General features: G+C 42.3%; 2 protein-coding genes across 2 annotated transcripts in view; both read right to left on the bottom strand.

The window, feature by feature from the left end:
- The window catches only part of LOC108899700 (A disintegrin and metalloproteinase with thrombospondin motifs 9-like), a 43,308-nt gene extending 38,024 nt beyond the window's left edge, over positions 1-5,284 (bottom strand). Inside the window, 4 exon segments of the mRNA XM_018700308.2 lie at positions 538-872; positions 2,253-2,415; positions 4,188-4,588; positions 4,916-5,284. Of these exon segments, the coding sequence (XP_018555824.1) occupies positions 538-872; positions 2,253-2,415; positions 4,188-4,588; positions 4,916-5,012 (996 nt within the window). The 5' untranslated portion in view covers positions 5,013-5,284.
- A 5,034-nt stretch (positions 5,285-10,318) lies between these two features.
- The window catches only part of adamts9 (ADAM metallopeptidase with thrombospondin type 1 motif, 9), a 13,188-nt gene continuing 10,869 nt past the window's right edge, over positions 10,319-12,637 (bottom strand). Inside the window, exons 12-13 of the mRNA XM_051074610.1 lie at positions 10,834-10,917; positions 10,319-10,354 (exon numbers count right to left, since the gene is read on the bottom strand). Of these exons, the coding sequence (XP_050930567.1) occupies positions 10,319-10,354; positions 10,834-10,917 (120 nt within the window). The remainder of the gene's footprint in view (positions 10,355-10,833; positions 10,918-12,637) is intronic.

Raw genomic sequence — 12,637 nt, 5'->3', positions numbered from 1 at the left:
CACCTTCCTGCAGTTCCAAGCAAGTACTGGGGAATTTGGTTGATTGGAGGATCAAGTTGATAATGGCCTAAGCCCCTGCGGAGAAAGCAGCCTTTGCCAAGAACGGAATATAGGTCATCTCAGCCTCCCCCTGAGGACTGTCGGCCCCAGACGCCTGCGGAAGCTAGTATTTGAAGTGGCCTATGTGGTCTATGTGACATACCTGAGCTTATTTTTTAACATTCATCAAAGCTGTCAGACAGGCTCTCCCTCAAGCTGCCCTCTCTTCCCCCTGGTCGTTTGAAAGTGGTGTTTACCCCTGCCCTAAGCTGCCCTTTTCCCTCCCATGGCCCGCCTCCGACGGCTGCCTCACTTACTTGCAGCATGAACAGCAAAGCAGAGCAGGTACATACATTTAGTGCATCTGTGCGCAATTATGCAGCTACTCTGTTCATATATGTGCCGGGATAGAGACATACACGCTTGAAAGCACACATCCATCTCCCAGCTAACCAATCTACTAGCAGCCATGAAGCCATTTGACAGAGCAGAACTTACTATGGACATTAATGTGAGTATGTAGTGCTGTAGGTTGCTGCCATGATGTTCCACCATTTTGCTGTCGGCCACCAGCATGACTTCGACAAAGCGCGGGTAGGAGAGGAAGCGTTTTGATCTTCTGTGAGGTCCTGAGTCACCACTGCTATCATTTGATGGTCTAGCGCTAGCACTGCTCTCTGATCTGAGTAAAGCATTGCTGGCCAGACCAGAACTCAGTGACTCCACGTCACTGAATATACCAGCGCTGACCACAGGAGCTGCATTGGACACAGTGGTCACCCCAGCCACTGCCCTTCTCTTCGGCTTGTGCCTCTTATGTCTGTGTTTGTGTCCTAGAGAGAGAAGCCAGAGGGAATGGAGCATGTGTAAATATACAAAGATGCAAGACTGATGGGAAATACATTCACTCAGAAAAATAGACAAGGTATAAATCAATGTTTGTCGTGAGGTTGTGTTTACAATTAAGCTAAAGTTGTGGTTTATGTCTTTAAATATGGAGAAACATGAGGTGTATTGGCTGCCCTTTTTTCTCTTTTGTTTATTGTTTCTCAAAGAGTGGGCTGACAAATGAAAATGGCCTGGAGTGCCTTTTTTCTCTCTCCCTCCTTGTTCAGAAAAAGAGAAAGAAGAGGGCAAAGAGTTCAGGCTAGGTAAACCTGGCACCCAGCCATAAAAAAAATGGAGCACACATACCAAAAGAAGGCAGCAAAACTTCTTAACAGTGAATGGAATTAAGCTTGATTTTAATCATGACATGGCAACAAAACTGCTGAATGCTGTTCTTTTTTTTCTTAGCACGTGCAAATCACTCTTTCTGGACCACCAGCAATGCATCAGTGTTTTGTTAGTTTTGATTATTTGACAGTTTAAGGTTGGCATCACTTTGCTATTACACAATTTACACTGCATGTTCACGGCAGTGGGTCTATCAAACTTTCTTATCAAAGAGGCAGAGGAAGTACAAGAGTCAACAGGAAGTTCAGCCAGTAAACTGAGATGAGATGATACAAGGGTGAACTTCCAAATGATTTTTCCTGTGTGAGAGTTGGAGAGCTTCCTCACTACTGTGCTGCAGTTGTAGGCACTGGGCTATGACATGATATGTGAGCTGAGATCTTTCACTTTAATTCAGTCATTACATTTCTATTTATAGCCTACTCATGTTCAAATTGCATAGTGAGATTTTATTACCATATAATAAATAGTACAGAACAACTGCATGTATGGAATTATACTATTTGAATCAGACTTGTTCACTGTTTTAGTGTCCATTTTCAGTCATTTTACAGAAAGGATCCAGCAATACAGAGCCATGCTCTTCTTTTTAATCTTTGTATTTTAAAATCTACCTCAATATCCATACAACTCAATGGCTTTTCTTGTTTTAACAAGAAAAGCTACAAACCCAACCATAATGCACTGTTTTACAAATAAATCCCCTGGGAGGTCCATGTTGAGAGGCAGGAGTGTGCTGGTTAGGTAGAAAGACTTTGAGGGTTGACTGGAGAAGATATTTATGTCAGCAGACGTCTGAATTAACACTGGTTGCACATACAGGACCTTGTATACATTTGTGTTTGCAAGCTTATGTGTAGAGTCATCAAAGTTACATCTATGTATGCTTGTATTCTATATGTATGTGTGCGCAAATTTGTAAAGACCTTATCTGTGTAAGCTGCATGCATGCATATCTATCATGTAGCAAACCATACCTGAAGTATCACAAGCTGAGTCCTCCCCAGATGTTTGTTTCTTGGGTGTACTCTTCCTGTATACAATATGAGGTTTTGTATGTTCCTCTTCATAGTGTTCACCTTGATAGCTGTGTAGGGGCTCCACAAAATACTCCCCCTCTGGAGACCTGAAAGTGCCAAGCTGGATAGCAGGAAAAAAATGCACAGCAGTTAGTCTTCATCCATCCATCTCTTTTCTGTAAATGCTTACTCCATACTCAGGGATCAACCATACATGGAGAGAACTTGCAAAACCTACACAGACAGGACCAGGGGGAATATATAGCTCAAAGATTTTTTTTTTTTTTAAATCACTTAGCTGCCATGCTACTCCAATTAAATGAATGTTTGACTTAAAAAATGTTTATAGCAAGCAAGAGTGGAATGCGGCTCATTTACTACTCATCAGAGAAAATGAGCAATGCTGAGACCCAAGAGCTTTGAGAGAAAGGTGAAATAAGTGAATTTGCATGCATGTAAGAATGGTCCCAACACAGTGGGAAAAGGGTTATAGTGAAACCTGTGATGCCTATCAGGAAAAGCAGTAAGACTGCATGTTCTTGGCAAGCATGCTGAAAGCCTTACTATATGTATTCCACATGTCACGTTTAGCGTGAATAGCTAATATGGAGGGCCATGATGTTACAGATAAGATGCCAAGCCAAGCACGTTAGACTTGCTGCTCATCAGCAGCGGAGAATCGTCATGGCAGGACTGATACAAGTTTGGCACAATAATATTTGGCACAAGTCATATTTACAATTACTAATGAATTACAATTACTAATCAAAAATTATCATAAGAGAAACATGAAATTTTGCAATATGAGCAGAAATTTGCAGCAGCATAGACGGTTCTTCAGCAAGGGGGCAAAAGACGAAGCTTACTGCTTACATTCCCTTGATCATGATATTATTCCCATTTCTGGGCTAGGACCTGCACTTTGAGTGACCTGGGGAGTTGGCAAGGAAAAAGAAACTGTCCCTATACATTTCCCTGCAAGAAAACAAGTGTCACATTAAGTTAGATTGTACAGACATAAAATGCAATTGTGGCCACAAGCAGCACTGTCTGTTTGAAAATAAATGTGCCCTTAGAGGTCTAAAATAAATAATAAGATATGCTCCATAAATATCAGCTCAACTCCCTAAAGCAAAGGCTATAAAGTATTTTAATGTGATTTGTCATTTGGTAACAAACTGACCCTTTACTCATAACAGTCCCCTCATTGTGGTTTCTATGTATAAACTCAGAGTGCACTTTTGCTCCACTCAAAAACTCATGCTTCAGCAAGCCAGGGAGTGGGACCGATTGGTGATGACGTCAGTGCCACCCATACTCCCGCTGTACCCGCGTGCGTAAAGACGTTATCGACTACCGGGAGACCAGAGAGAGGCATGGGAGTAAGAGTGTTCATTAAACTTGAGTGTAAGCAACGAACTTGGGATTCTCGCAAGTCAGCACAGTTTAGAAAGTTATTTAGACTCTGGAAGTGCCCCAGAATAGAATCCTACAACAAATATAAACTTCATCAAGTCATGCAGTCTCGGGTATTTTTCCTAAATAGTCTCCAAAATCTGCCTCACTTAACTGTGTCCAAAATATTCACATAACTTTTCAGTCTAAGAAAGGCGCTGGTCCACTGTTCTAAACATGTTTACAGGCGCATTAATGAGTGACTGGTTAAGCTTCATATTTGCGCAATCAATAGGCCTACAAAAAAAACAGGTGGCGTGCAGGTTTGCGCAGAATTTCCCCCCAAAAAAATAAATAAATAAATAAGGCAATGCTAAGGCAGCCTTTCGAACCTTGTGTAAGCAGTAATGGCCCCTAAACACCCATGGTGGAAAAGTAAAACACCCGGTCGTAAAGTCGTCACATGCACGGCGGGTCTAACCGTGCGTAAAAACTCACCAGTCCGGAGCACAAACTGATGACCGCGGCGTGTTCTGCTTGTGCATTTACATGTCCTTTATAGAAGCAGTGCCTTAACTCCGTGTCCTCCTCCTCCTCCTCCACCTCCCCATCTGTTGCAAAATCCGTTATGTTATCTCCTCGGGGTACTCCAAGTAATGTCACAGTGTAGAAAGGTGCGATAAATCCCGAATCCAGCGTGAGGTTGAGGTGATAGTTCTGTCCGAAAGCAGATATCCTGTAGTGGATATTTGGCGAGGCCCAGTGATCCGTAGTATTGCCGGTACTCTCGTCCAAACTTCGTCTTTTCCTCTTGAAGTGCACACTGGTTGGAAACTTGTCACCGGCTTCATTCACTCGCACCGGCGTTACAATCTCATACGCGCCGACCTCCTCTTTTACTGGGAAATAAAGACAGAATAATAATGATGATGATAATGCAATAAATGTTAAAATAGCAGCCCAAGAGCATTAGTGCAAACCAAAGAGCCCAGGTGTGTTAATCGAAAGATTATAATTTAGATATCAGTGTCTTCTTTCTTGACAAAGAAACATTTTTTACAGCATTGCAAGGAAATGATACTCAGTGAAGTTTAGGTATCTAGAAAGCGCTGCAAGTCATGTGCTTGGCTGAATTCAAAACTCATTCATTCTGTGCCCTCGGTGTTACAAAATAACTCCACGGGGGGGAGGGGGACGCGGTGGGTTGTCAGAGCGGCATACTTTACCTGTGCTTGAATTCAAAAGCAATCTCCCTGTAGATGCGACTACATTCAAGAAATCAGGGAATAGTAGGAACCCCAAGCCCCAGAAGAGCACATGCATGATTGTCCACGTTCAGAGGAGTGCGGCAGCCTGCGGTCCTGTAGTAATACTGTATTCCTCCGGTCACTCCGGGCTTTCCGCCTACGGTCCGCCTGCCTCATCCAATTTTATTATCCTCGACTCTTGAGTAGATGATCTCTGGGCGGTGAAGTACTACACTGCTGGGACATGAGCGCTTCGCGGAGTCCCTGGCGAACATGCATACTGCTGCTCAAACAGTCAACTGCGATGGGCTCTGCTGTGCACCAGCTCTCTCCCCAACTAGGGGCGGGATCAGCCAGGCAAGGTACACTGGTGCTACAGTGAAGCCACTCCCGTTATATACTGTAGAGACAAGGGTGGTCACATAATGTCCACTTGATGATATGATATGATCTATGACTAAGTTAACGCCAGTCACCAGAGCTGGACAATAAGAGGCCCTAATGACCATAAAGTGTCCCAAATAACTACGTTAATGGAGTACATAGATATCTGGGGTCATTCATTACTTTCAATAGCTTCAGGTTAATCAAGTTTTAGAGGGGTCGGTAGTTTGGTGACCATGATAGTGAGGTGGGGTCCATATAGGAAATGCCTGCCCTGGGGCCACAAGCCAGATATTCAGGGCATGGCTGTATACTTAGAAGTTCATGGGATCACAGAGTGACAAAATGCAAACTGGCATGCACCGTAGTCATATAGAGCAGTGATTTGAGGTCTTAAGTAGGTGGTGTAAAAGGTATTGTGTGGGGATAATGGTAATGGTTTTATGAGCTATAGTCTCCTCAGCAGAACAATTGCTACAGGCTGTATGGAAGCCTTTGTAGGTGCCTTTGTAATGTGGAGGATCAAAGAGTGGGATATCCAGTCTACCTCGTGCCCCATTCATGCAAACCCCCCCGCCCCCCAACACACACACACACACACACACACACACACAGAGAGAGAGAGAGAGAGAGAGAGAGAGAGAGAGAGAGAGAGAGAGAGAGAGAGAGAGAGAATACACAACTTCCTCAAATATATTATAAATAGGCATATTCAGTGGAGCAAGATAAATCATCTGATATAAGATCGCCACAGACAGAAATATCCCACTTAGTTGGCTGTACACTGTAGTAACAGTTTTTAAACAAATAGTTAAATAAAACACTACAATATCCTGTTATGTAAAAAAATAATTATACCATTTTTCAAACACTCAAGTATAAATATCAGTATCAGCTTTAAAAATACAGTATTAATCTTAACTATAGTACCAGGGCACGATTGAATGACTTACCAAACTAAGTTATCTATGTTAGATTTTTACTTATAACAGGAAATGCACAGGTGCAATTAATACTGTTAACGATACTGGAACTGGCTCACTTAAATGAAATGAGGACATTAAGTAATGATATTGATTACACCTGTGCTTAGCTATGACATATTAGCCCAAACATAAAGCTAAGCTACCCCAACTATATGAGCCCTACATAATACTTTAAATTAAAGCAGGCTAGGCTGATATATACCATATTTGATCACTTGTCACTATATTGCCACAAAAATACTATAATAATAAATGAATTTGACTGTTTGATGATTTCAAAATATTTCAGCAAAATAACAGCTCTGGTAACACTAACTTAACTAAGCTGGAACTTCGAGCTAACCCTTTAGCCAGCAAAAAAACACTTACAATGGCACTGTGTAATTTTCATTCTTAAAGCCTGTGCCCTGGTAAAGGTTTTAAAAAGCATAAATCTCACCTTTTCAGCGACTTGTTTTGGAACACGACTAGAGAGAGGCATTCCTCTCGGTTTTAATACTCAAGACAAAGACTTAATCTGCCTGTGAGTATTTTCCAGATTTTTTGGGCTAACTATTTTCTAAGGTGATATTACACACTTCTTAGCCACTTAACTGATGACTCTGTAAAGTCCAGGTCTGCTGTAGCACCAAACACGCTGGGAGTGCTTTTCACTCTTTTTAACCTCGAAATTAATATCTACCATGGCAGCTAAACATGCAGTAAAGGCGAACATAAAACTTTAGGTTTAAACTAGGAACACTTGGTGAAGTTGCTGTCAACTTGACCATGACCTGACACAGTTGTAATGGTACAGTATCACCGAGTAAACATGTTTTAGTTACTTATTTGATAGAGAAAGAAGAAAATACTAACTCACTATAGGCTAGGCAGTTTTCGAAGCGATTAATATGAAGAAAAAAACAACATGAAGCAGGTGCAAAGTAATAAGAACGTGACTTACTCAGTCAACGAAGAGGCGATGTGAAATTAAAGATGGCGGGGGAATTTTATTTTTTTTTCCTCGCTCACTGATTGAAGTACGCACTGTTGCAGTATTACGGCCAGTGCTGCTGCTGTTGGCCGGAAGCTATATTGCAACACTCCATTCCCCTTCATCACTAGTACTCACAGTAGACTCTAATTCATTTTCCCGATTCAGTCTGTACAGTCTTGTAGTTTAGAATACAGTGAAACAGTGCAAGGCAGGAGGCAGCTAAGAGATTAATGGTAAACACACAGCAGTGGATTTAAATCTGCTCCTCCACCATCCAAACAGTGCATGCAGGCATTACCCTCAATAAGAGGGTCTGAAATTGTGAACAAATAGATATATTAACACATTATAATTATTATTGGAGCTATTCTCAAAACTTAGTGAGAAGAAAACATTTCTCACAAAAGGCAGTCTTGTTCTTAATGATAGTACGTACCCAAAACATATTTGATACTGATTTTATAGTGAGAGGTAACAAAATTCAGATTAATGGGATATTATGACATAAAACACATCCATAATGATAGCAATATTAAGATCTGTTCTTAGGAATTACTATAAGATTTTAAAATTGATTTTGCAGAAAACAATTTGTTTGAAAATGTGCCTTAAAATCTGTCAGTGATCATTGTAAGACAGTACATAAGAGAGAGCACAGGACATTTCCGCAAATGCATAAACATCACCAGCATTTCTGCCCTGAGTTGTTCTCAGTTGGCCTCCATGTCGTCACACAGCTTAGAGTCACATCACTGTAGGCGTCTGACCTTATGTGGTGATAAATGCAAACAGCTGGCACATGACTTTACAACTCATTTGTTGTGTACAATCCACATGCACCGCCATTAAAGAGGCTAACTTGGATTTGCAGGTGCATACCTAAAACAAAAGCCTCATAAGAAATGCCTGCGGTATCTGAAAATAAAGAGATGCATGATGTCTGCCCGCAGGATCTGTACAGAGCAAAAACAAGCCAAAACGTTCTGTCGCCTCTGTGATTATGGGAATTACATGTGCGAGCCTGTGGTGCTGCAAAGAGTTATAATCACTTTTCAGAGGGAACAACATTTCAATAAATTTCACACTAACTCTTAAAATCATGAGTTTTGCTGTTCTCAAAACCTCAACGTATACTAAACATCCAAGGGCCACCCGACACTTTGCAGTAGTTAGCACTTATTTTCCAGTAAGATGGAACTAATTAGGTATGTTCTCAGGGGTCACTGAAATGTTAGAATTTGAGATCACTGGTCATAATGAATTACATACACTTGAGGTACCCAGGATAGCCTACGTAATCACTGAGAAGGGCTCCAAAATCTGCTAACCTTTGCACAGGAGCTGCTTTTCTTCACATGCTCCTCTTGTTATTTGGAAACTCTTCCTCTGGGTAGAGCCTAAAACATCAACACAGGCAGCTGTGGGTCACAAGCCCCTTTAAATACAACCTTTCATTCACAAATAGTCCCTTTTCCCAGAACTCTCCATAAAACATTTTTACAGCAAAGGGGTCACAGGTAAGTAAAAACAGTGGGGAGAAATCACCCCTTGGCTGTGTTTTTATGTGCAGTGACTACAACTTTAAGTGGACCATTTACTCTTTAATGTGTTGTCTTAGTTGCTGTATAGTTGTTACAGGCACCCCTCATTTCAAACTAAGAATAACTATTTCAAGTTTCTCAATGAATGGCTTGATTTGATTTGACTCCATGAAGCCAGTGCCAACATGTGGCAATAAGAGTGCTTTAAAAAAAAAAAGCTACTTCTCCACCTTAAACTGCACTGTGTGGCCTCAGTCTTCAATGAACTGACCTTTTCCGATGTTTCTCAATGGAGCAGTCACTGGAGCTGCGGATGTGTGTCTGTGTGTGTTCTCATTGGATGGTCACTGAGGTCATCAGCGTCACCCTTCCTGAGTTGTGCGCAGGCAGAATCGCTCAGAGCAGCTATCAGCAGAGTAAACTTCACTTCCCCTCCAGATCAGATCATAGGCCGATAGGGAGCGGAAAGCTTGAATGAAGTAGCCTGAGCCTGGCCTGGGATTTCAAAGAGATACGCTTTAATTGTGGAGTGTTCAAAATCTCTGCCCCAACCCCAAAAGACTTGGACTTGGACCTGTGAACTTGTCTTCGTCACAAGGCAATATCCATTTGCAGTGAGTTGGAAAGGAAGCAGGTATTTTATAATTTAGAGACCATTTAACCACTTAGAGCCAGTTGCGTCATGCTGTTGTACAACACAACAGCTAATACATAGCTGAAACAAGAAGTTGCATTTAATTACAAACAAAAGAGGGCATTGCTGCCAGCCCAGCTAAAAAGACACTTCGTGTACACTGTAATTCTTTTGTGCAATATGCTCTGCTAAGCCATTAGTAATGTCGTTTTCACAGTTTTTGTGAAAAAGCAATGCAAATCTGTATTTTACTAAAGACATCTCAGCTTGGTAAATCAGTTTCATGGGCATAATTTTGTTTCTGATATCTGAAATCAGTCACTGCTATGAAGAGGTTTCCTTATCTGTTGCAAAACACTTTGAGATGAGTGTGTCTGTGCATAATACTTGTCATTGTAAAAAGTGAGTCCTGCAGCAAATGATTCCCTGGGAGACAAAGAATGATTCCTGTGGCTCTACACTTATTACGTCTTTCAGCATGGGACTTCCAGCAGTAATTGGGTAAACATCCAGAGACACAGAGACGCATGGCTCTCTTAGACCTGCGGGCATACACGTACAACCACGCATCAACTCATACAGATGGGCACATGTGTTCAAACATCAAGCTGTGTCACATGCTCTTACTCTTTTTAACTGGTGAAACAGACAGCAGGGGGGTTTTACCAGGGAGGGAGGGTTTGACCGGGGGGGGGGGGTCATGCTGTAAATGGGCTTTTAGGATGGTCCTGGGCAGGTTTATGTTGGGTGAGAGCTAAGCAAAAACAACGCTCAACATCTGAAGTGCAATTAGGGCTTTGGAGGAGCTTTCACAGACCACAAGATAGGGGTCTGGACTCTGCCCAAGTAGTACAGCAGCTGTCAGCGGGGTCCCTGCTTCCCAGATTCTCTGGCTCTCTGTGGAATGGCAACAATAGACTTCATGCCAGAGATCAAATTAATCAGACCCCAGGTTGAAGAGAGGAGGAGGAAGAAGTCAACAGAGGTGTAGTGTGGTGTAGCCTGGATACCAATGTGACATAATATACACCACACACTGAGGAGACCCAAACTCACTGGCCCCCCTAAATTCCAAAAAATTCTCAGTGCTTCCAAGAACTTCTTTGTTTACAGAAGAGCAGGCTTAATGAGTCATTCTCCCTTCACAAAACCTTTGTCAAAGGGCATGCGTTATTTCACAACATGATCATGTTGAGTGCACTTGGTAAAGGGCAGCTGGTGGAGGTTGGAAGGTGGAGGGCACTGTTGATGGAAAAGATAGCTGTGGTGTCAAGGCATGCAGTCCAGCTCTTCCAGACTGACTCACTGTGATATAGACATTGTGTAGTGGTGATCTTGTTTCTCAGAGTCCTGATGTCATCAGTTTGCAGTCTTACCCTGTTGTTGCACGTTTCTCCCATCAGCTCACTTGGCACCCCGGTCCCAGCAAAAGGACAGCATGATGACCTAATCACTCTCAGCTGCAAGAGAAAGTGAAAAAAAAAAGAAGATATCGTGACACCCTTTCACCACCTGACTTTTACTATGGACACAGCACAGCTGGAATGACAAACACATTTATTCATTGAATTCAATAGGCACTGTCCCCAGTTCCTTCCAGTCCAGGTGTTTCATGCAGTGCCAAACAGATATGTTTAATAAGGGTAAGGGCAGTATATGCTAACATTAATCCCGAAACATCCATCCATCCATCATCCAGACTGCTTATCTGTTAAGGGTCACGGGGGGGGGGGCTGGAGCCTATACCAGCTGTCACTGGGCAAGAGGAGGGGTACACCCTGTGTGGATCACCAGAGCTATCAATTAACCTAAGCTGCATGATTTTGGACTGTGGGAGCAAGCCAGAGGCACAGGGAGAACATGCAAGCTCCACACAGAAAAGCCCCAGGCCAGAGCTGGGGCTCGAACCCAGAACAGACCTTGCTGTGAGGCGACAGTGCTAACCACACACACATACGTCACACACACACACACATATATATATTTCACCCTATGATTTTCCTCATTATAACCCATCGAGTGAAAGTTCTGTGTGCACACAGTTTTAGTTACAGAGCTTGGATCTTTACATCCTCAACCCACACATCACTGTACTGTAAGACCTGTGTCTCCTCTCCTCCATCTACCCCTTTGTCATATTGGATATAGTTTAGTGTTCTGGGTCAAGGACTCTATTTTGTGGCTGTCAGGGCTTGTAGAATAGGCTGGCCCTGGTCCTGCTGGCAGGGACACTGTGTAAATGGGGTCGTCTGGGACCAAGAGGAGCCAGCGAGCTCACTATAGCTGACAGGCGCACAGCAGTGTGCACCAGGACCCCAGCTGGAAGTGAGGGGAAAATCTTTACCACAGGGAAGGCCCGCAGTAACACAAAGGTTGTTTAAATGAAAATAAAAGAGTGTTTTCCTCCTTATATATTTCAATAAGATCCGACTGTTTTTCAGCAGCAGACGAAATACTATCATCAGGGTGGGCGGTGATATAATTGAGATGCATGCTTATTCTAGAAGACAAACCGTTTGAATAATATTGAGCTTGCCCATGCTGTGCAGTTGCAACGACTGGAAAATGGCTTCAGAGGTGTCACCTGGAATATTTCCATTGCCGTGAAAGAAGCCAAACAGAGGGTTGTATTTCATTGGTTAGTTCACTGTCTGTCTCAATCTAATCTCTCAGAAGCTACTTAGGATTATCACTTAACAAAGAAATTATTTTTCACCAAATCTGATTTTATGAATCAATAATCGTATTATGGTTTTAACACAGCAGGGTGAATGGCACCAAGTAATGACTGTGACGGCTTTGACTGACAGCATACTGTATGTGCTGTGGAAAAGCCCAAAATATGTTTATACACACATGAATCAGTCTCTGGGTTGCATTAAACCATATTGAGGCACAATGCAACAGAAGAACCACAGGAACCTTGTTCTAAAACTCTAAACGATACAACATAGTGTATGCTATACTACAATTATGAAAACAACAAAATACTCAACAAAATGCAGAAACCTTTTGGTACATACAACAATCAAGCAATGCAGTCTTTCAAATGTAGAGTTTCAGGAAGTGCAGAAACAAATTGTAGGTGACCACTAAGCTATGACTAAAACTAGTCAATAGGGGCCTTTCAACAATCAGTAGCAAACTGAGTCTGTCTTTCTTCTAATATACACCTGTGGT

The sequence above is a fragment of the Lates calcarifer genome, linkage group LG12 (assembly GCF_001640805.2).
Source record: "Lates calcarifer isolate ASB-BC8 linkage group LG12, TLL_Latcal_v3, whole genome shotgun sequence".
NCBI classification, from domain to species: domain Eukaryota; kingdom Metazoa; phylum Chordata; class Actinopteri; family Centropomidae; genus Lates; species Lates calcarifer.
The sequence above is the reverse complement of the archived record's forward strand: the minus strand, read 5'-3'. Positions and strand labels throughout refer to the sequence as shown.